This window comes from Delphinus delphis, chromosome 13 (assembly GCF_949987515.2).
Source record: "Delphinus delphis chromosome 13, mDelDel1.2, whole genome shotgun sequence".
Classification (NCBI taxonomy): domain Eukaryota; kingdom Metazoa; phylum Chordata; class Mammalia; order Artiodactyla; family Delphinidae; genus Delphinus; species Delphinus delphis.
This window is the reverse complement of record NC_082695.1, coordinates 24,602,038-24,627,283: the sequence shown is the minus strand read 5'-3', so window position 1 is coordinate 24,627,283 and position 25,246 is coordinate 24,602,038. Positions and strand designations below refer to the sequence as shown.

Genomic DNA, 25,246 nt, shown 5'->3' with positions numbered 1-25,246 from the left:
CTGCCATGTTGGTGACATCATGCCACGTACCCCTGTGGATGCTAGGCCTGGACAGTTTCTTCTTTGTTCTCTCTCAGCCAGGCACTGACATCTTTGTCCCCTTATCTCCTACATACATTTTAGAGTCAGCTTGTCAAGTTCCTCAAACATCTTCTTCTGGATTTAGGGAGAACTAATATTTTTAGGCTGTTGTCTTCCAGTCATTAACAGAATTGTTCTCTTAATTTAGGTCTTATTTTTTAACAAAGTTTTAAAATGTTTTCTATAAAAGCCTTAAGAAGTGAACTCTTGAGTAAGGTCCAGAGTGAAACAGTAGGCAGTTACTGGCTTCTGTTTACCAGTCAGAATGACGTTATTTCAGACATTTCTTAAGATTTAGGGAAATCAGTACAAGGATCAGAACACTGAGAAGTTTAACCTGTCCTCTAGGATTTTTTTTAAAAATTTAATTAAATTTAATTAATTAATTTATTTTTGGCTGCATTGGGTCTTGGTTGTTGCGCGCGGGCTTTCTCTAGCTGTGGCGAGCGGGGGGCCACTCTCCGCTGCGGTGCGCAGGCTTCTGATTGTGGCGGCCCCTCCTGTTGCGGAGCACAGGCTCTAGGCACGCGGGCTTCAGCAGCCGCAGCACGCCGGCTCAATAGCACAAGCTCAGCAGTTGTGGCGCATGGGCTCAGTTGCTCTGTGGCATGTGGAATCCTCCAGGACCAGAGCTCGAACCCATGTCCCCTGCATTGGCAGGCGGATTCTTAATCACTGTGCCACTAGGGAAGCCCCCTCTAGGATGTTTTTATGTACATATGCAGTATTTGTAAGAAAAAATATTGTAAAGAAAAGAGTAAGTGCTAATGGATACTCACCCCAGCCTTAATGTAAATGGGAGAAAATACCCAACCAAAAACACAGAGCATAAATGGAGCCTGAAACCAAGAAAAGAAGAGCAATTAAATCAGGGTCCCACCTAGGCTAAGCTCTTAAATGAGATGCAAGCTCAGTTACTGTTTTGAGCCCAATAAATGTCATACTTACTGGGGACCTTGCAAATAACAGCCCAAGCGTAAGCCTTCCAGTACAACAAACTTAACTTATAGGCACTTGATCTTTGCCTATAAAGGGGTGCATTCTTAATTTGGGGGGGGTTAACTGAGCCAATTTTCAAGATATTTATTAAAATTTATTGTTTGCCTACTTCCAGATAGAAACGAAGGTGGCTTATAATTAAACAAAAAAGATAGTAAAAAAAAAAAAATCAGAAACCATTCAGAGAAATAGTAGAGAAACTACACCAAAATTTACAGAAGCTATTGAAATTAAGTAATGCATTTGTCTCTGGCTTTCTTTACAAAGAAGGGGTAAGTTGAATATATGAGGGAGATGTGAATGAATTTTGAGAACTAAATGGTGGTACAGACCAGGGCGCCTTATCAGGTCTGGAATTAACTTTGTTAGAAGTATTGTTTATTTCTGTAGTCTACCAGAGGAAAAGATGAGACCCAGAAAGTAGGGAGCTTTCTGATTTATCAAAAAAAAAAAAGGGCCAGGTGATTTATATAGAGATAGGTTAATTAACCCAAGACACATAAATTCACTTATATTAATTTAGGTGAACAAATTCTATGTCCTATAACAAATATATTCCACAGATTAGATAAATAATCCATTTTATAAGTTTTATAGTTGAAACCTGGTATTCATAGGCGATCAGTTAGGAGTTTTGTAGTAACCAGCTGAATATCTCAAAGAACCCGGTTGAGCCTATTCTCAGTATACAGTTGACCCGTGAACAATGTGGGGGTTAGGGGTGCCGACCCCCATGTAGTCAAGCTAAATCTGTCTCAAAAACAAAGGAATTGGTAAATGACTCATCCAAGGGCAGGAAACTGAAACAATCTGGATAGAATCAGGACTCAAACCCTAGTTCTTTTGATTCCACATATTGTGATCTCTAATTGAACACAAACTTTTCCCCACACTTAGTCAATTTAAAGATCTGTGAAATGAAAATAAAAGTACTATATTTATTGAAAAAAATCTGCGCGTAACCGGACGTGCATGGTTTAAATACATGTTTTTCAAGGGTCAACTGCATACTGCAAATGTGTACATACCGATAAATACACACACATATATACATATATATCTGTATGTCTATGTACACACACACATATATGTGTATGTATGTATGTATATGTTTATGTACATATATATTTAAGTGTTAATATGATCTTTTCCCTACCTGACTAGTCTCCTAACTGTATTCCTATGGTCCTTGGAATGTAAACATTCTCTATCTCTTCATTACTTTACTAAGAAGAATGAAAACTAGCACAATCTTGTTGAGAAATCAAAGACTTGGTTCCCTTCTTCCATGACTTCTCAAGGAGTCTTTAATATTTACTCAGGGTTGAAAGCAAGTTTTTATGTTTCATTTGGACAATGATAAAGGTGGAGGTTAGCTGCTACAGAAGGCACTACTTACATTCCACTCGAAGGCCCCAACAGCAATCCCTGAAGACACCCCCGTTCCAGCCAGGCCCATAAAGTGCCCAGTGCCAATATTCGAGGCAAAAAGAAAAGCACCTATCTGAAAATCAAAAGACAATTACAGATCAGAACTTTTAGTCCAACTTCAAAAACTAATTCTCACAAATATAAACCCAACCTGAATTTTATCAATACATTTCCTCAAAAGGGATTATACCCTGGGCAGAATTCCCATTCATATTTTTTCTGTACAAACCCTAACCATAAATTAGAAGCCAAGTAAAAAGGGATGAAGGGAAAAAAGTATTACTGCATTCTTATGTTGCCACCCTCCACACGCTCCACTGACTTATTTGCAACTGCAGAAATATTAGCAGGAGTGTAATTTCATCACTGTTTGAAGTAATTTAAAAATATTAACAATTTAACTGATTATAAGAGAATGGTTAAAATACTAAGGTACATGAATATGATGAAATACAATGTAGCATACAGAAAGGATAAAGGAACTCTATGAAATGATAAAAAATAATGTAAACAATATTGATAATATAATCTCATTAAAATTTTGTGTGGGCATATTACACTTATGCACATGTATGTTTATATATAGATGGGAGTGATTCTGGTAGTATATAAAAATACTTCTGGGGACTGGAATCATGGTTATAGAAATAGAATGGTAAGAAAATCTCAAGTTCCATACTTGGATTGTAACTTTTTTTTTTTTTTTTTTACAACCAGCATATGTTACTTTCAAAATAAAAAATCCCAGAGGCATTTAAAATGAACAAAATCCCTCCTAAACCAATTTTAATTGAGTAGAGATAGCCACTCCATTCCAAATCCAAATCCAAATCCTGTGCTATATTTGACACAAGATACACTTAAAACCAAATTATTAAGAGAGACTAAAAATAACAAAGCCTTTTAGATAAAAGCAAACAAAAAACACAGCATTGACGATATTAACATAAGATAAAGTAGGATTCAATACCAAAAGCATTAAATATGACAGAGGTTTGTTTGTTTTGTTTTTAAACCATGAAACATAAAATGCACTAGTAAGACATAACTGAGAACATACAGGCACCCAAACACTGTAGCACCAACAAATATAAGGCAAAAAAAATCTTGGAAGAGGCACATAATAATTACTCAAGCAGTTATTTTTACTATTAGGAATGTCTGCTACCTTTATCATAATAATGAAAAACTATACACAATCTAAATTGCCCAATATGTTACATAAATGGTGGAATGTCCATATGATATAACACTATACAACTGTGTATAAATATAAAATATCTCTATCTACCTACCTATGTTTATATAGACCTAGGAAGACATTAGTACATTAAATGTACCTTCATTAATTCAGTAATTATTAATAAATGTCCACTGCCAACTATGTGTCAGTGTTGTACATACTAGGAATACATCAGTGAGTAAAACAGACAAATCCCTGCCCTCATGAAGCTAACATTCTCTTAGGAAGAACAAGATAAATTAGGGGATTATTTTATAGCACAATAGACAGTGATAAATAGTAAAGTCCTACAGAGAAGAAGAAAGGTTAGAAAACAGACAGGCACGGAAGCAACCTAAATCTCCATCAACAGACGAATGGATAAAAAAGATGTGGTACATATATATAATGGAATGTTACTCAGCCATAAAAAGAAACAAAATTGGGCCATTTGTAGAGACGTGGATGGACCTAGAGACTGTCATACAGAGTGAAGTCAGAAAGAGAAAAACAAATATCATATATTAACGCATAAATGTGGAATCCGGAAAAATGGTACAGATGAACCGGTTTGCAAGGCAGAAATAGAGACACAGATGTAGAGAACAAATGTACGGGCACCAAGGGGGGAAAGGGGTGGTGGGATGAACTGGGAGATTGGGACTGACAAATATACACTAATATGTATAAAATAGATAACTAATGAGAACCTGCTGTATAGCACAGGGAACTCTACTTCACCTCGCTGTACAGTAGATACTAACACAACATTGTAAAACAACTATACCCCAATTGAAAAAAAAAGAAGAAAGAAGGCAGGCAGGAAGTGCTGTGCAGTACAGTGGGCAGGGCCAACTTTCTCTGAGGAGGTGTGAGGGGCAAGCCAAGGGTACCTGTGAGAGCAGAGAGCCTCCAGGCAGAGGGAGCAGCAGGGGCAATGGCCCTGAGGCAGAAGCACGGCTAAATTGTTCAAGGTCACAGAGGTAAGGAGGTGCAGATCATCTGTGGCCTAACATAGGCTGGGCTTTCATTCTGGGTGACATGAGAGCCCCCAGAGGGTTTTAAGCAGTCAGGTGACATGGTCTGACCCTTCAGCTGCTTTGTTGAGGTTGGACGTGGAGGAGCACAAGTGGAAGGAGGGCGCCGAGAGAAGAGGCTACTACAATCAATCCAGGTGAGGGTGTCGGCAGCATGGGCCTGGAGGCACTGATGCGAAGGGGTCGGATTTCAAATATGCTTTTTAAATCGAGTCCCAGGACTTCCTGATGGATTGGAAGTTGGGGTGAGAGAGAATAGAGTCTAACACTACTCCACGGGTGTCAACCTGAGCAACTAGAAGGATGGAGTTGCCGTTCAGGGACAGGGAAGACGGCAGGAGTAGAAGATGTGCAGAATGCATGTTCCATGTGCAAGACCTGACAGACCTTTCTAGTCAGGTGTCAAACAGGCAGCGGGATGCACAAGACTGGAGTTGAGGGAGAGAGCTGGGACTTGCTACCATTCTAGCAAGTTGTCTTTAATGCCATGTCACCAGGCGTGTGAGTGTAACTGGAAAGGAGACACCAGGGTCTGGCCCTGGGGAGGTCCAGCATTCAGCAGCCAGGGAGATGGGAAAGAACCAGCCAGGGGGACCTCGAACGAGTGGCTGGTGAAGCAGCAGGAATGGAGGAGAGCCAGGCGGCAACGTGGGGTGGGAGGGATGACTGAATTTCAGTTTCACCACCGCCAAGCTAGGTAAGAGGAGGCCTGAGCACCGACCACATGAATAAGCCACATGGAGGGCCCAGACAAGAGCAATTCATAGCCATCGGATATCTGCTGACTGAATAAAAGTATAAAAGAAAGAAAGTTGAAGTGGCAAAATTACTTTTATTTCCATTTTCTTTATCAATACCATAATACAGTTTGTTCACTAAGCAATAATTCTAATAGCGTAAAAAGAAGTCACATCCAGGATTGGTTCAAGATGGAGGAGTAGAAGGACGTGTGCTCACTCCCTCTTGCAAGAGCACTGGAATCACAACTAACTGCTGAACAATCATCGACAGGAAGACACGAGAACTCACCAAAGAAGATACCCCATATCCAAAGACAAAGGAGAAGCTGCAATGAGGTGGTAGGAGGGGTGCAATCATGATAAAATCAAATCCCATAACCGCTGGGTGGGTGACTCACAAACTAGAGAACAATTATACCACAGAAGCCCGCCCACTGGAGTGAAAGTTCTGAGCCCCACGTCAGGCTTCCCAACCTAGGGGTCTGGCAACGGGAAGAGGAATTCCCAGAGAATCAGACTTTGAAGTCTAGCAGGATTTGACTGCAGAACTTTGACAGGACTGAGGGAAACAGAGACTCCACTCTTGGAGGACACACACAGAGTAGTGTGCACATCAAGACGCAGGGGGAAGGAGCCGTGACCCCACAGGAGACTGAACCAGACCTACCTGCTAGTGTTGGAGGGTCTCCTGCAGAGGCAGGGGCAGGCTGTGGCTTACCCTGGAGACAAGGACACTGGCAGCATAAGTTCTGGGAAGTACTCCTTGGCATGAGCCCTCTTGGAGTCCACCATTAGCCCCACCAAAGAGCCTGTAGCCTCCAGTGCTGGGCTGCCACAGGCCAAACAACCACCAGGGAGGGAACTCAGCCCCACCCATCAGCAGACAAGCAGATTAAAGTTTTACTGAGCTCTGCCCACCAGAGCAACACCCAGCTCTATCCACCACCAGTCCCTCCCATCAGGAAGCTTGCACAAGCCTCTTAGATAACCTCATCCACCAGAGGGCAGACAGCAGAAGCAAGATGAACTAAAATCCTGTAGCCTGTGGAACAAAAAACACATTCACAGAAAGATAGACAAAATGAAATGGCAGGGGATGATGTACCAGATGAAGGAACAAGATAAAACCCCAGAAAAACAATTAAGTGAAGTGGAGATAGGCAACCTTCCAGAAAAATAATTCAGAATAATGATAGTAAAGATGATCCAGGACCTCGGAAAAATAATGGAGGCAAAGATCGAGAAGATGCAAGAAATGTTTAACAAAGACCTAGAAGAGGGCTTCCCTGGTGGCGCAGTGGATAAGAATCTGCCTGCCAATGCAGGGGAAACAGGTTCAGTCCCTGGTCTGGGAAGATCCCACGTGCCGCGGAACAACTAACCCTGTGTGCCACAACTACTGAGCCTGTGCTCTAGAGCCCACGAGCCACAACTACTGAAGCCCGCGTGCCTAGAGTGCATGCTCTGCAACAAGAGAAGCCACCATGATGAGAAGCCCGAGCACTGCGATGAAGAGTAGCCTCCGTTTGCTGCAACTAGAGAAAGCCCATGTGCAGCAACGAAGACCCAACGTAGCCATAAATAAATAAATAAAATTTTTTTAAATTAAAAAAACAATTCAAAGACCTAGAAGAATTAAAGAACAAACAACTAGAAGAATGAAAGAACAAACAAACAGAGATGAACAATATAATAAATGAAATGAAAAATACACTAGAAGGAATCAATAGCAGAATAACTGAGGCAGAAGAATGGATAAGGGACCTGGAAGACAGAATGGTGGAATTCACTACTGCAAAACATAATAAAGAAAAAAGAATGAAAAGAAATGAAGACAGCTTAAGAGACCTCTGGGACAACATTAAATCCAATAACATTTGCATTAGAGGGGTCCCAGAAGGAGAAGAGAGAGAGAAAGGATCTGAGAAAATATTTGAAGAGATTATAGTCAAAAACGTCCCTAACATAGGAAAGGAAATAGCCACCCAAGTCCAGGAAGTGCAGACAGTCCCAGGCAGGATAAACCCAAGGAGAAACACACCAAGACACATAGTAATCAAATTGTCAAGAATTAAAGACAAAGAAAAATTATTAAAAGCAACAAGGGAAAAACAACAAATTACATACAAGGGAACTCCCATAAGGTTAACAGCTGATTTCTCAGCAGAAACTCTACAAGTCAGAAGGGAGTGGCACGATATATTTAAAGTGATGAAAGGGAAGAAACTACAACCAAGATTACTCTATCTGGCAAGGATCTCGTTCAGATTTGACGGAGAAATCAAAAGCTTTACAGACAAGCAAAAGCTAAGAGAATTCAGCACCACCAAACCAGCTCTACAACAAATGCTAAAAGAGCTTCTCTAAGTGGGAAGCAAAAGAGAAGAAAAGGACCTACAAAAACAAACCCCAAACAATTAAGAAAATGGCAGTAGGAACATATATATTGATAATTACCTTAAATGTGAATGGATTAAATGTTCCAACCAAAAGACACAGGCTTGCTGAATGGATACAAAAACAAGACCCATATATATGCTGTCTACAAGAGACCCACTTCAGACCTAGGGACACATACAGACTATAAGTGAGGGGATGGAAAAAGATATGCCATGCAAATGGAAATCAAAAGAAAGCTGGAGTAGCAATACTCATATCAGATAAAATAGACTTTAAAATAAAGAATGTTACAAGAGACAAGGAAGGAAATTACATAATGATCAAGGGATCAATCCAAGAAGATGATATAACAATTATAAATATATATGCTCCCAACATAGGAGCACCTCAATACATTAGGCAAATGCAAATGCTAACAGCTATCAAAGAGGAAATTGACAGTAACACAATAATAGTGGGGGACTTTAACACCTCACTTACACCAATGGACAGATTATCCAGACAGAAGATTAATAAGGAAACACAAGCTTTAAATGACACAATAGACCAGATAGATTTAATTGATATTTATAGGACATTCCATCCCCAAACAGCAGATTACACTTTCTTCTCAAGTGCACATGGAACATTCTCCAGGATAGATCACATCTTGGGTCACAAATCAAGCCTCAGTAAACTTAAGAAAACTGAAGTCATATCAAGCATCTTTTCTGACCACAACGCTATGAGATTAGAAATCAATTACAGGGAAAAAAACATAAAAACCACAAACACATGGAGGCTTAACAATACGTTACTGAATAAGCAAGAGATCACTGAAGAAATCAAAGAGGAAATCAAAAAATACCTAGAGACAAATGACAACGAAAACACGACAATCCAAAACCTATGGAATGCAGCAAAAGCAGTTCTAAGAGGGAAGTTTATATCAATACAATCCTACCTCAAGAAACAAGGAAAATCTCAAATAAACAATCTAACCTTACACCTAAAGGAACTAGAGAAAGAAGAACAAACAAAACCCAAAGATAGCAGAAGGAAAGAAATCATAAAGATCAGAGTAGAAATAAATGAAATAGAAACAAAGAAAACAACAGCAAAGATCAATAAAACTACAAGCTGGTTCTTTGAGAAGATAAACAAAATTGATAAACCTTTAGCGGGACTCATCAAGAAAAAGAGGAAGAGGACTCAAATCAATAAAATTAGAAATGAAAAAGGAGAAGTTACAATGGACATTGCAGAAATACAAAGCATCATAAGAGACTATGACAAGCAACTCTATGCCAATAAAATGGACAACCTGGAAGAAATGGACGAATTCTTAGAAAGGTATAACCTTCCAAGACTGAACCAGGATGAAATAGAAAATATGAACAGACCCATCACAAGAAATAAAATTGAAACTGTGATTAAAAATCTTCCAACAAATGAAAGTCCAGGACCAGATGCCTTCACAGGTGAATTCTATCAAACATTTAGAGAAGAGCTAACACCCATCCTTCTCAAACTCTTCCAAAAAATTGCAGAGGAAGGAACACTCCCAAACTCATTCTACAAGGCCACCATCACCCTGATACCAAAACCAGACAGAGATACTACAAAGAAAAAGAAAATTACAGACCAATATCACTGATGAATATAGATGCAAAAATCCTCAACAAAATACTAGCAAACAGAATCCAACAACACATTAAAAGGATCATACACCATGATCAAGTAGGATTTATCTCAGGGATGCAAGGATTCTTCAATATATGCAAATCAATCAATGTGATACACCATATTAACAAATTGAAGAATAAAAACCATATGATCATTCTCAATAGATGCAGAAAAAACTTTTGACAAAATTCAACACTGATTTATGATAAAACCTCTCCAAAATGTGGGTACAGAGGGAACCTACCTCAACATAATAAAGGCCATATACGACAAACCCATAGCAAACATCATTCTCAATGGTGAAAAACTGAAAGCATTTCCTCTAAGATCAGGAACAGGACAAGGATGTCCACTCTCACCACTATTATTCAACATAGTTTTGGAAGTCCTAGCCATGGCAATCAGAGAAGAAAAAGAAATAAAAGGAATCCAAATTGGAAAAGAAGAAATAAAACTGTCACTGTTTGCTGATGACATGATACTATACATAGAAAATCCTAAAGATGCCACTAGAAAACTACTAGAGCTAATCGATGAATCTGGTAAAGTTGAAGGACACAGAATTAATGCACAGAAATCTCTTGCATTCCTATACACAAACGATGAAAGCTCAGAAAGAGAAATTAAGGAAACAATCCCATTCACCATTGCAACAAAAAGAATAAAATACCTAGGAATAAACCTACCTAAGGAGGTAAAAGACCTGTACTCAGAAAACTATAAGTCACTGACGAAAGAAATGAAAGATGACACAAGCAGATGGAGAGATATACCATGTTTGTAGATTGGAAGAATCAATACTGTGAAAATGACTATACTACCCAAAGCAGTCTACAGATTCAATGCAATCCCTATCAAATTACCAACGGCATTTTTTACAAAACTAGAACAAAAAAATCTTAAAATTTGTATGGAGACACAAAAGACCCTGAATAGCCAAAGCAATCTTGAGGGGAAAAAATGGAGCTGGAGGAATCAGACTCTCTGACTTCAGACTATACTACAAAGCTACAGTAATCAAGACAATATGGTACCAGCACAAAACCAGAAATATAGATCAACGGAACAGGATAGAAAGCCCAGAGATAAACCCATGCACCTATGGTCAACTAATCTATGACAAAGGAGGCCAGGATATACAATGGAGAAAAGAAAAGTCTCTTCAGTAAGTGGTGCTGGGAAAACTGGACAGCTACATGTAAAAGAATGAAATTAGAACACTAACACCATGCACAAAAATAAACTCAAAATGGATTAAAGACCTAAAAGTAAGACCGGACACTATAAAACAGAGGAAAACATAGGAAGAACACTCTTTGACATAAATCACAGCAAGATCTTTTTTGACCCACCTCCTAGAGTAATGGAAATAAAAACAAAAATAAACTAATGGGACCTAATGAAACTTAAAAGCTTTTGCACAGCAAAGGAAACTATAAACAAGACAAAAAGACAACTCTCAGAATGGGAGAAAATATTTGCAAATGAATCAACAAAAGATTAATCTCCAAAATATATAAACAGCTCATGCAGCTCAATATTAAAACAAAACAACCCAATCAAAAAATGGGCAGAAGACCTAAATAGACATTTCTCCAAAGAAGACATACAGATGGCCAAGAGGCAAATGAAAAGCTGCTTAACATCACTAATTATTAGAGAAGTGCAAATCAAAACTACAATGAGATATCACCTCACACTGGTTAGAATGGGCATCATCAGAAAATCTACGAACAACAAATTCTGGAGAGGGTGTGGAGAAAAGGAAACCCTCTTGCATTGTTGGTGGGAATGTAAATTGATACAGCCACTATGGACAACAGTATGAAGGTTCCTTAAAAAAACTAAAAATAGAATTACCATATGACCCAGCAATCCCACTACTGGGCATATACCCAGAGAAAACCATAATTCAAAAAGACACATGCACCCCAATGTTCATTGCAGCACTATTTACAGTAGCCAGGTCATGGAAGCAACCTAAATGCCCATCGACAGATGACTGGATAAAGAAGATGTGGTACATATATACAGTGGAACTCAGCCATAAAAAGGGTCATTTGTAGAGACGTGGATGGACCTAGAGACTGTCATACACAGTGAAGTAAGTCAGAAAGAGAAAAACAAATATCGTATATTAACGCATATATGTGGAATCTAGAAAAATGGTACAGATGAACTGGTTTGCAAGGCAGAAATAGAGACACAGATGTAGAGAACAAACGTATGGACACCAAGGAGGGAGAGCGGGGGAAGGGTGGTGGTGGTGGTGGGATGAATTGGGAGATTGGGATTGACATATTATACACCAACATGTATAAAATAGATAACTAATAAGAACCTGCTGAATAAAAATAAATAAATAAATAAAACCAAAAAACCAAAAAAAGAAGTCACATCCGACTCCCACTCTACACTGTGTGCTTCCAGAGGGCAGGACTCACTATGTTTTATCTATGTCCCAGAACCTAGAACAATACCTTGTACTACCAGACACCTAGTAATGGTTACTGAACTACACTGAGCTGAATGGAAGAGTTAAGGGAAGTACTAATGAAATGACTTTCCTGATTTAGCAACTTCAAATTATTTGGGGGTAAAAGACATCCAAATTAAAGGAATAAATGAATCCACACGCAGCCCCCAAACTGGACTGCACATGCAAGGCACACTCACCTGCCACCATGCTAGATTTCAGCCAGCCAGGAAGAAGTCTTCTACTGTCCCACGACTCCTTGACAATACAGCCTTAAAAAAAGGGGTGGTGTTGGGGGGAATCCAAGAAACCAAACTGCTTCAAAGACACAGGTCTCACAAACAGATGACCTTCACTTATGGGTAAATGTCCTTTGCAGAGATCCCATTTCCCCTTCATTCTTTTTAGGAACAGAGGTCTCTACCTGCTGAGTTAGAGGAGGGCCCACGGTCTCTCCCAGCTATGAGATCACATGGGCCTGTCCATTTCTCTACACTAGTGTGAAAATAATACTGCTTTATTTTTTCCCCCAATAGTTAACCAGTGCATGGTTCCCAGCAGAGTCTTGGAGATGAGTGGTTCAGCGAATGTATCAATTGACTGGGAATGGCAAAGCTGAACACCAGCCTAGCTTCTTCCGGGAGAGCAGTCACGTTGCCAAGACTATGATGTCCTCCCAACGCACCCAAGGGCTCTCTCCTCAGGTCCCCAGCTCTGATTCCCAGACTCCAGTACTGTCAAAAGATATTCCTGGGGATTTCCTGGATTGCCTAGGACTAGCAGGACCCACGGATGACCACTGGTTGACAAAAAAGTGTTTCTGTGGGAGAAGTGAACTTATTACCACCATCTGGGGTATCTGCCTTATAATGGAGTCCTTTCACATCATAAAGCTTTAAACCAAAGAACAACTCTAAATCAGACACATTAAGTTAGTCTCATTTCATCCATTCACTAAATATTTATCAAGAGCCCATTATGTTCAGAGCTGACCTTTCTTAAGGAAGGTATCAGCGGTATGTAGGGAGAGGTGCATTAGAACTTTTAAAAGGAATTTACAATATGTTCTAAGATGAATAAAATCACTCTGTCTTCCCATTAAAGAAAGAACCAGACAGGAAGAGAGGAGGTCCTGGGAAGAGGGTGGTTATGCACATGTCCCTGCCTCCTCCTTCCTCCCTGCTCTTTCTGGAATAATCCACCAACCACAGCAGCCAGGCTGCTGGGGCAGAAGGTGCATCCACCACTTTCTCAAAGATCTTGGGGCTGAGACTGATAACAGAGGAAACAAACAAACAAAAGCGTAAGGTTTTTTCCCCTTTAACATCCTGCAGGAGCCAAGGCACCAGCAACAAAGAACAAGATTTCCTTGTGGGGGCTCAGCGGTCAGAAGCTGATGAAGGATTTCAGGAGTCCCATCTGTGCAAACGTGGGCAATTCTGTTCAGTGAGAAAAGGGTGGTTTGCTTAAGAACCAAAAGAAAATAAAGCTAGACTCCTTTATCACATTATATGCAAAAGGAAATCCCAGATGTTCTGGACATTTAAATTTCTTTTTAGCTTGCAGGATCTTAGTTCCCTGACCAGGGATTGAACCCGGGCCCTCAGCAGTGAAAGCACGGAGTCCTAACCACTGGACTATAAGGGAATTCCCTAAATATTTTTTAAAACCTATAAAATATTAGAAAAAATTTTAGAATAGTATTTGTACAATGTTGAAGTGGGTAAAAACTTTCCTAAGCAAGCCAGGAAATCTAGATGCAAAGGAAAAGAGAGACAGTAGACTTCTTCAAAGTGAAAACAAATCAGATGACAGAGAGACAACAGTAACAGAGTCTAGAGCAGCGGTTCTCGACCAGGGGTGATTTTTGCCCCACTCCTCCAAGGGACATGTGGCAATGTCTGGAGACAGTTTTGGCTGTGAAGGGGCAGGGCTTAGGGATACTTCTAAGCATCCTATAATACACAGGACAGACCTCCCACAACAAGGAATTATCTGGTCCCAAATGTCAGTAGTGCTGAGGTTGAGAACAACTGCTCTAGAAAATGAGAGTTTAGGAAAAACATATTGGCAACTCAAATGACAGACAAGGTGATAAAAGCAAAGTCGAACAACTCAATTCATAAATGGGCACATAAACTGGCTATTCAACAGAAGAGGAAGATCAAAGGACAACAGGCTCACAAGAATATGGTCAATCTCATAGGAGGCTGAGTCTGGAAAGCGCAAATCAAAGCTGCAGTAACATACCACTACTCACTCATCACCCTGGGACCCCCACAAAAATTAAATTAGTAGTAACAAACCAGGCTGGTGAAGGCCTGGGGAAAGAATGTGCTCATATGCTGCTTGTGAGAAATGTAAATCTCAACAAGCTTTGGGGATTGCCATTTAGTGATATCTGCTAAAATTTCAAGTAAACACACCCTTCCAACCCAGAAATTCCAATTTCGGGAATCCATGCTACACAGCTTAAAAGCATCAACACATTAAAAACAACAGCAGCAACAAAGACCCAATGCAGCCAAAAATAAACAAACAAATAAATAAATATATTTAAAAAAATCTTATTAAAAAACAACAACCTGGCAGCAATCTAAGTGTCATGAGTAGGGAAGAGCTGAATCACACACGTGTTTGACTATTGTGTATCTAATAAAAACATGAGCTAGGACTTCCCTGGTGGTGCAGTGGTTAAGAATCCGTCTGCCAATGCAGGGGACATGGGTTTGAGACCCAGTCCAGGAAGATTCCACATGCTGCGGAGCAACTAAGCCCGTGCACCACAACTACTGACCCTGAGCTCCAGAGCCCGCAAACCACAACTACTGAGCCTGTGTGCCACAACTACTGAAGCCCACATGCCTAGAGCCTGTGTTCTGCAACGAGAAGCCACTGAAATGAGAAGCCCGTGCACTGCAACAAAGAGTAGCCCCTGCTCGCCACAACTAGAGAAAAGCCCGGGTGCAGCAATGAGGACCCAATGCAGCCAAAAATAAACAAATAAATAAATAAATTTATTTATTTAAAACAAAAAACCATGAGCTAGATCTCTATCTATAGACCTGAAGGACTCCACATCATGTAGTAACAAACTGCAGGGTAATGTGTATCATACGATCACATTTTTTGTAAAGACAAAAACGCAAAACCTTTACCTATGTGTCTGTGTAAGCACTGAGAAGGGAGGAGGGACACACAGGCCCTGGGTACCTCAGAGGGATGGGAATGGCTGAGGGAGGAACCATAACTCCTCTAGACAGTTATGCATCTCCTCACTTCTTACAGTGAGCATGTGATTAAAAACAATATATGAGTTTTAAGAAGGACAAAAGGAAAAATAACAATACAAAGAAGGAAAAAGATCAAAGCATTCTGGATAACAGCACATGTTTTATGGCTCCTAGAAGAACAGAAGGAACAGTAGGTTTCCTTTGGAAGCGGCCGGATGGCTTACGGGTCCTCAGACCTTGGCCACACCTAGGCCCCAACTAGACCCGGAAGAAGGTTGGGTGGGGGCTTCCTAATTCAGTGAGAGCAGCTGGGGGAAGGATCCCAAAGTGCCCACTACTCAGAGCCCGGCCTGGGCCACCTAGAAGGATGTTTCTCATAACTGAGACCAATTTGAAAAAAATCGTTTGTTTGAATGATCTGGATAAATATCAATACCTCCGACTTCTTTTCAGTTGGGAGAGATACGAAATTCTCTTAAGAGGATGGAGACCATAGTTCCATTACTCTATCTGCCCACTCACAGCATGGTAAGCACTCAAAAGGCTGTCCAGTGATCTTGCTTTGAAGGACCAGATTCTGCACAGTAAGATCCTTATTGTGACCTGGTGAAGCGCCCCGAAGTAAAGGTCACATGGGCATGAAAGCCTCAGCTGGGTGGGGGCAGCCCGCAATGAACTCTCCCACTAGCTAGCGAATGGTGCGCTGTCACCAGATACTCTTGCTTACGAAGCAGGCCGAGGAGAGGCTTCTGACGGTTAACAGCTTAGCCGAGGGGCGATACCATGACACAGGCCAAAGCCTTTCTACCTGCCCTCGGGCTTTTCACTGCCTGGCCCTGGGGAGTATAGTTACGAGACACCTTTGTGAGTGCCTACAGGTTAAGTGCTAGCGGGCAGATGGTAGTAAAGGAGACCCAGTCGCCACCCTACTAAGAGAACCTTATACTAGAGTAGAATATATAAGCGCCCAATTCAAATTCGAAGTGAACACTTAGGGCCCTAAATTACATGTGACCTTTGAGGTCTTGTTTGCTGGGCAGTGGTTACGCTCATGCGTCAGATCAGGCAGCTCTAGGTTCGAATCTGCACTCCACCATTCCCTTGTGGTTACTTGACCTCTTTGAACCTGTTTCCTCATCTGTAATCCACAGCCTGGTTGTGAAAATGTGACACACTTAAAGCACTCAGCACAGACCAGGCACTTTAGCGCCGAAGGATGGGTAATTGTCACTATTGCCACCACCATCACGACGATCGATCAGAACAACGACCCCATATTACACACGGCTTGGGTTCCAGGCGGTGGGCACCTGGCAGCCTGACCTGTTTATTTGTGGGGTGGGGAGGGAAGATGGGCTTGGACGTGCCCTTACTCTCGGTAGGGAGCAGGTGGCGCAGGGAGGGTGGAGAGGTCCCCGCTGAGGGCTGTGCAGGGGCGGGAACGAGAGGGATGTGAGGTGGGGATCAGGTGACAGGCAGGTGAGGATCGAACCCATCTGGTGTCCAGGCCTACCCCCCCAGCCCCCGGGCCCCACGTACCCACAGCGCGATGCCCAGGACCAACACCGTACAAAACTATCACCAGGACGTCCAGGGCACTACTGGCGGTGAAGACATGAGCAGTCCAGGCGAGGCCATACCACGGGAAGCCCATGCCGGCGCGCCCGGGCGGGCGAGCGCCGCGCGCTTCCGGGAAGCGGCAATGGCCTCCGTGGGGCTCCAGGGGCGCGGCCGCGGGGAACCCTGGGAACAGCCCCGGGGCAGCCTGGGAGCTCCGGGCAGGCCTCGCGCGGCCCAGTTCCCGCATTCGGGGCTCCGCTGCACGAAGGCCGCCGCCATCACCGCCAGTCCCGGCACAACGCCGTCCGTTTGGCGGTCGGAATCGCTTTGCCCTGGACGGAGAGCTGGTCGCGGCGTGGGTCTCGGTCGAGGCTACCGGGGCAGCACCCGTGTCTTTACGAACGAACCACATGAAACCTGAGGCGGAAGAAACCAGCAATACCCCTCCTGTCTTTATTTGTCATTTCGAAATTTTGTGCATTGTGGGTTTGGGGCATTGATTTGGATTTAGTAAACTATTGCATTCGAATATCATGTATCCCGAGTCCTGAGTTTCCTTGGTGCCCTCTCCCCTTAAATTTTGCGCCAAGGAAAGTGCCTCGCTTGCCTCACCCTAATCATGGCCCTGGTTGGACCAACTGGTTACAGAGGCTCCTCAGTTTTCTGCACTTTGATCTTTCATAGGTGATGTGCGAATTTTCAGTCTGGGCCAAGCCTTACTCTCCTTGGTGTGCTTCTCTAACGAGGTGTTAGAAATCTTGGTCAATAATACTAGTAACAATAATAATAGATAACAGTTATATAGCTCTTGCTAGGTGCCAGACCTACTTCTTTTTTTTTTTCTTCTACTTTTCGAACTTGTTTTTTATTGATATAGTTGAACTTTACAACAGTGTCATAAAATACTATAAACAGAGCCTTCAGATAAACAAACAAAAACTAATCTAAATATATTAACCAGGGACATCTCTGGTGGTCCAGTGGTTAAGAATCCGCCTTCCAATGCAGGGGACGCAGGTTTGATCCCTGGTCAGGGAACTAAGATCCCACATGCCGCAGGGCAACTAAGCCTGCGCGCCCGAACTACTGAGCCTGTGTGCCTCAACTAGAGAGCCTGCGTGCGGCAAACTACAGAGCCCACACACTCTGGAGCCTGCGCACCACAACTAGAGAGAAGCCCACGTGCTGCAATGAAGAGCCCACGTGCCACAACTAAGACCTGACACAGTCAGGCAAAAAAACCTTAAAAAAAAAAATTAACCAGATTAAAGAAGGCAAAAAGTCCAGTGATAAACACATTAAATAATAATATGCTAATGGTGTCTAATTTACCCACTATCGGTTCTTTACATTGTCACAAAAACAGTAAACATCAATTTGAAGTTTGGTGAATGGACTTGATTCCTGATTTATATTAAGATACGATATACCCTTTGCATGTATATGTACTTTGTGTGTATTAACCCATTTGATTCTCCTAATAAGCAGTCAGTCTGACCACAAGGCAGGAGGCTTGCAGCTGGTCAGAAGTCTATGTTCTCAGCCTCCTGAGCAGAATTCCGTGTCCTAGTTTAGTTCAGTGCTGTCCAAGAGAAATATAATGTGAATCACGGGTGTTATTTTTTTCTACCTTCATTGAGATATGATTGACAAATAAAAGTTGTCTATTTAAGGTGTACAATGTAATGTTTGATACAGGTATACACTGTGAAATAATTACTATAATAATGCTAATTGAATATCAGTCACCTCAGTTGCCATTTTTTTTTTGTGTGTAGTGAGAACGCTTGAGATCCCTCTTAGCAAATTTCAGTATACAATACATTATTATTGACTATAGTCACCATGCTGCACATTAAGTCTCTAGAACTTATAACTGAAATTTGTACCCTTTGATTAGTATCTCCCCTTTTTCTCCACACTTTTGCTCCTGATAACCATCCTTCTACTCTCTGTTACTAGGAGGGTTTTTGTTTGTTCGTTTTGTTTTTTTAAGATTTCACATGTAAGTGAGATCATGCAATATTTGTCTTTCTGTGTCTGGTTTATTTCACTAAGCATAATGTCCTCCAAGTTCATCCGCGTTTTTGTAAATGGCAGGATTTCACATTTTTGCATCCATTCATCTGTCCATGGACACTTAGGTTGTTTCCATATCTTGGCTACTGTACGTAATGCTGTAATAAACAAGAGGGTATAGATATCATGTTGAGATAGTGATTTTATTTTCTTTGGATATATCCCCAGAAGTGGGACTATTGGATCATAGGATAGTTCCATTTTTAATGTTTTGAGGAAACTCCATGCTGTTTTCCATAGTGGCTGCAACAATTTACATTCCAATCAACAGTGTACTGGTATTCCCCTTTCTCCACGTATTTGCTGACACTTGTTATCTTTTGACTTTTTTGTTAATAGCCATCCTAACAGGTGTGTGGTGGTATCTCATTGTGATTTTGATTTACATTTTCTTGGTGATTAGTGATGTTGAGCATCTTTTCATATCCCTGTTGACCATTTGTATGTCTTCTTTGGAAAAATGTCTTTTTAGGACCTTTGCCTAATATTTAATTGGGTTGGGTTTTTTTGCTATTGAGTTGTATGAGTTCCTTATACATTTTGGATATTAACCCCTTATCAGATTTATGGTTTGCAAATATTTTCTCCCATTCTGTAGGTTGCTTTTTCATCTTGTTGATTGTTTCATTTGCTGTAAAAATTAAAATTTTCCAGTAGCCACATTAAAAAAGTAAACAGGTGGAATTAATTTAAATAATAAATTTATTAATAGTTAAGCCAATATGTCCAATAAGCCAAAATATTAACATTATAATATACGATCAATGTAAAAACTGTTGGGATATTTTATATTCTTTTTTTCCACATTAAGTCTTTGAAATCTGGTGTATATTTTACAGCACATCTCAATTTACATGCTAACTTTTCATTAGAAATACTTGATTTGTCTTTAGATTTAATAAAATTCACAGTTGAAAAAAATAGATTCACCGACTAAGTTGTTCTAAATATACTTGAAAGTTTTCCAGTAGCTGAATATAGTACCAAAATTTACTTTTCCCTTAAGTCAATGATAAAACTAGTTCATCTTTTTAGAAGAATTGATCTGACTTTGAAGCAAAAGACTATCAGTTTCGAAATTATGTCTTTCCAAGTTAAGTAATTCACTAACTCTTGTTTGTTGACTCAATATTACTAACATCGAATTCAGAGGCATGGCATAATTTGAAAAGCATTTCTAAATTGATCAATATCGCAAAGCATTCTTCAAATTTTTCTTGGATTTTTTTTGCCACCAATTATATAACATGGCCAGTTAAAATGAAAATCTTTGACATACGGACTCATGTTAGGAGAGTTGTAAAATTATTATTATTGATTCGTATTATGAAGTTTTGATTTCAACATAAATTCTTATACTTGGGTAGCTAGGTTACAAATAAGCTTTTCCTTTCTTTTGACTATTCAAATTTTGCTCATTCTTATACGGTGTGTATTAGTGAGAAATATAAGTACAGACGGACATTTTTGGGTCTTTGATTATTGAATATTCAACAAACATTCCTTTTGTTTAAAGAAAATCTTGAATTGCAGCTGACATTACAGTAATTCTTCGTAAAATTTCCCATACTTGGCCAACGGGCATTGGCAAAAGCACATCGTTAAATTCATCACCTATTTCTTTCAACAGTTCCATAACATGGTGATGATTTGTATTATCTGCACATATACACTGAGTGATTTAAACAATGGTACCCATCCATGATGTTTTACATAAAGTCTGCTATAAAAACTAAGCACAAAATTTTATATGTATCACACAATTGAATAAAGCAAGGGAAACTCCATTAAATCTGGAGTTTTAACCTGAACACAGGTAGAACAGTGTCTGTCATGATATCAATAAAAAAACTATTTTTTCTCATAGTTAGCTGAAATTCTTCTTTGATAAATGTCAAAGGTTTAAAAGATCTGTGCCACAAGTTCAATCTTTTAGGTCACTAATTGGCAACATTTCTTCATAGGTTTGGATGTTCTTTGATACAAAAAGTATTCAAAATATTAACTGGGTAGGGTCTCACATGACTCAAATAAAGCTACAGAGAGGTACCTGTGAATTGTCAACTTTCAAATCCATTCATCTTTGGTATCGTTGGAAAGACCTTGTATTCTATGGGCAATTGTTTTGAGGCTTAATTTAAAACTCTTTCACTTTCTGTAAAATATCTTTTTTATAGCATTTTCCTCATAATTTTCTAACAAATTTCCACAACTGAAATAATTCCTTTTGTCATCTTTCCATCTAAGTTGTTTTTCTTTTTAGTGTAAGAATCCAAGCTGTTTTAAAGCTGGCCAAAGTTACAAACTCAAATTCTGTTAAAAATCATTACAATTGGTTTTGGACATTTATTTCTGATTCCAGGCAACTAATTTTATAATTTTTTCTTAACCACTGAGAGGGAACATTTTTTAATATCAAATTCACTATGTAGTGGTTAAAAATTTGTCTTAATATTGTTCACTTTATTATCTTTATTTTTTACACACCCAACAAATAGGTCTACCATACCATGATGCATAAACATTATGTCCTTTAGATGAATTGATTCCTTTGTTGTTATGAAATGACCCCTTTTGTACCTGGCAATATTCTTTGCTCTGAAGTCAATTTTTATTTTATTTATTTAATAATTTATTTATTTTATTTTTGGCTGTGTTGGGTCTTTGTTGCTGCGTGCGGGCTTTTCTCTGGTTTCAGGGAGCAGGGGCTACTCTTCATTGGGGTGCGCAGGCTTCTCACTGTGGTGGCTTCTCTTGTTGTGGAGCACAGGCTCTAGGAGCGCTGGCTTCAGTAGTTGCAGCATGCAGGCTCAGTAGTTGTGGCTCGCAGGCTCTAGAGCGCAGGCTTGGTAGTTGTGGCGCACAGGCTTAGTTGCTCCGCAGCATGTGGGATCATCCTGGACTAGGGCTCGAACCCGTGTCCCCTGCATTGGCAGGAGATTCTTAACCATTGTGCCACCAGGGAAGCCCCAATTTTTATGTTAATATAACTACTTCAGCTTTCTTTTGTTTGGTGTTAGCATGGTATACCTTTTTCTATCATTTTATTTTTAACCTATTTGTACAGTTTAATTTAAAGTATATAGATTTCTTATAGCTAGTATATAGTTGGGTCCTGCTTTTATTTAATCATATAATCTTGACTTTTAATTAGCACATTTAGACTACTTACATTTAATGTGAATATTAGTGTGGTGGTGTTTCAATATATCATCATGCTATTTGTTTTCTATTTTCTTTTTTTGGTCCTTTTTTGTATTAATTGATGTGTGTGTGTGTGTGTGTGTGTGTGTGTGCCTGCATGCGTGTATGTATGTGATTTCATTTCATCTCCTTCATTGGCCTATTAACTATAATGTCTTGTGTTATTTCGGTCGTTGCTTTAGGGCTTATAGTATACATCTTCAATTTAACCCAGCATACCTTCAAGTGATATTATTCCATATCACATACAATATAAGACCTTTACAATAGTATACTTCCGCCTCTCCCCTCCTAGCCTTTGCAATATTGTTGTCATATATTGTTATAAATTTTACATTTTAATTTATAAATGTATTATTTCTTTTTTAAACAACTTATCATCCTTTAAAGAGATTTAAATAATTTAAAAAGTCTTTATATTTACCCATATCGTTACCATTCCTAGCTAATGGTAATGTTCCAGACACAAGTCCCTTGTCAGACATATGATTTGGAAATATTTTTCCCATTTGGTGAGTTGTCTTTTAATTCTCTTGACGGTGTCTTTGAAGCACACAAGTTTTAAATTTTGATGAAGTCCCATTCATTTATTTTTTTTCTTTTGTTGTTTGTGCTTTTGGTGTCCTATCTAAGAAACCATTGCTGAATCTAAGGTCACAAAGATTTACTTATACGTTTTGGGTTTTTTTTTGGTCTGCGCCGCATGGCTTGTGCAATCTTAGTTCCCCAACCAGGGAGTGAACCCCAGGTCATGGCAGTGAAAGCCCTGAATCCTAACCACGAGGCCACCAGGGAACTCCTATTTTTTTTTTTTTTTTTTTTTGCAGTACGCGGGCCTCTCACTGCTGTGGCCTCTCCCGTTGCGGAGCACAGGCTCCGAACGCGCAGGCTCAGCGGCCATGGCTCACAGGCCCAGCCGCTCCGCAGCATGTGGGATCTTCCCGGACTGGGGCACGAACCCGCGTCCCCTACATCGGCAGGCGGACTCTCAACCACTGCGCCACCAGGGAAGCCCTTTTTTTTTTTTTTAAGAGTTATAGTTTTAGCTCTTACATCTAGACTCTTGACATATTTTGAATTAATTTTTTATATGGCGTGAGGTAGGGGGTCTGACTTAATTCTTTTGCGTGTGGATATACAGTTTTCCCACCACCATTTGTTGAAGAGACTATTTTTCCCCATTGTATGGGCTTGGCTCCCTTATAAAAAATCAACTGACCATAGAAATACAGGTTTATTTCTGGACTCTTTATTGTGTTCCGTGGATCTGTACATCTATCCCTCTGTCAAAACCCCATTGTCTTGATTATGGTTGCTTTGTAGTAAGTTTTAAAACAGAGAACTTTGAGTGCTTCAACTTTGGTTTTTATTTCCCAAGATTGTTTTGGCCACTCTGGGTCTTTGAGGCTCCATATTATTTTTCGGATCAGCTTGCTAATTTTGCAGAGAAGCCAGTTGGGATTCCTATAAGGATTGGGTTGAATCTGCAGACCATTTTGGAGAGTATTCTCATTTTATCAGTATTAAGTCTTCCAATCCATGAACAGAAGATATATCTCCATTTATTTAGATCTTCTTTAATTTCTTTCCATAGTGTTAGCCATTTTCAGAATACAAGTCTTGCACTACATTTGTTAAATTTATTTCTAAGTATTCTACTCCTTTTGATGTTATTGTAAATGGGATTTTTTTTTAGTCTCATTTTTGGATAGCTCATTGCTAGTGTATAGAAATACAATTGAATTTTCCCCCCAGCTTTATTGAGATATAAGTGACGAATTAAAATTATATATATTTAAGGTACACAATATGGTGTTTTGATATACATATACATTGTGAAATGATTACCACAATCAAGCCAATTAATCTATCCATCTCCTCACATACTTATACATTTTTGTGATAAGAACATTTAAGATCTGTTCTCTTAGCAAATTTCAAGTATACAATGTAGTATTACTTACAGCCATCATTCTATATATTAGATCACCAGAACTCATTCATCCTGAATAACTGAACCTTTTGTGCCCTCACAAATGATTTTTGTGTATTGATCTTGGATCCTGCAACCTTGCTGAACATGTTCATTAGCTCTAGTCGTGTTTTTGTTTATTCCCTAGGATTTTCTATGTATAAGGTCACATCATCTTCCCTTTCCATCTGGATGCCTTTTATTTCTTTCTGTGGCCTGATTGCCCTGGCCAGAACCTCTCTTCCTGACCATAGCCATCTGATAAGCTTCATTAATTGCAGCTGATTGCTCTATCATCTCAACAATGTCCTGGGGCATCAGTTGCTTCACAGGCTGGTCCAATTAAATCTGGGCTCTTTTGCAGGGATTGTTTTTGAGGTCAGTGTTTGAGATTTGTTCTAATCCCTTTTTAGTTGTCCCTTTTCCTGATTCTCTCTGGTAAATTAGTGGCCTGTGATTCAGCTTATATCTAAAGACACTACCAGTCTCCTTTTAGTTGTTTTTCACCACAAGCTCAATAGTTTTGAATTTTCTCACAGCCTGTTGCAAATAAAGTTAGCTCATTTATGGAAGGGCTTAGAGTATTTTGTCCCACCTCTCTCCCTGGAAGAAATCTCTGAGCCACAGCTCTGGGTGTCTTCTCTCTGAATGACAACCCTGTTTGAGGATCTGGCAGTCATCAGGGCACCTTTGATCTTCTTGGCTTACTTCTTCCAGCATGGAATCCCCACTTTACAAATGAGCTGGGCGAGGCTGATAGGTGTCCCAGTGTTTTCAGTGTGCTGCCTCCAAGGCAGAGCCTCTGTGTCACAAACCGTACTCACCTGGAATTTAGCCACTGCAACAGGTAGCTGGGGTGTGGGAGGGGGGGATGAAAAGTGCTGAAGACTGCTCCTCTCGGGAAGATGCCACCTTGACCTGGAGCTGGGTGGGGAGGGTGCCATGTGTTCTTTCTGTATCTACATGGAGTAGAGGTGCCTTCATAGTGGGCTGGGAGGGGGGAGGGGGGAGGAAGGAAACAGGTCACGGGTGAAACGCTACAGACTCTCACTGCTCTTGCCAAGTTTTAATAGACTTCTTGAATAAATATTTCATTTTTTCTATGCCCTTAGACTCATTTCCAGAGACACTGAATTTATAGAGACTT

At 40.2% G+C, this 25,246-nt stretch overlaps 1 protein-coding gene across 1 annotated transcript in view; it reads right to left on the bottom strand.

The window, feature by feature from the left end:
- LOC132436422 (sodium/glucose cotransporter 1-like) overlaps positions 1-17,256 on the bottom strand; it is a 62,618-nt gene extending 45,362 nt beyond the window's left edge. The window contains 5 exon segments of the mRNA XM_060029311.1: positions 861-920; positions 2,480-2,584; positions 12,252-12,323; positions 16,824-16,851; positions 16,853-17,256. Of these exon segments, the coding sequence (XP_059885294.1) occupies positions 861-920; positions 2,480-2,584; positions 12,252-12,323; positions 16,824-16,851; positions 16,853-17,256 (669 nt within the window).
- Positions 17,257-25,246: the final 7,990 nt, after the last annotated feature.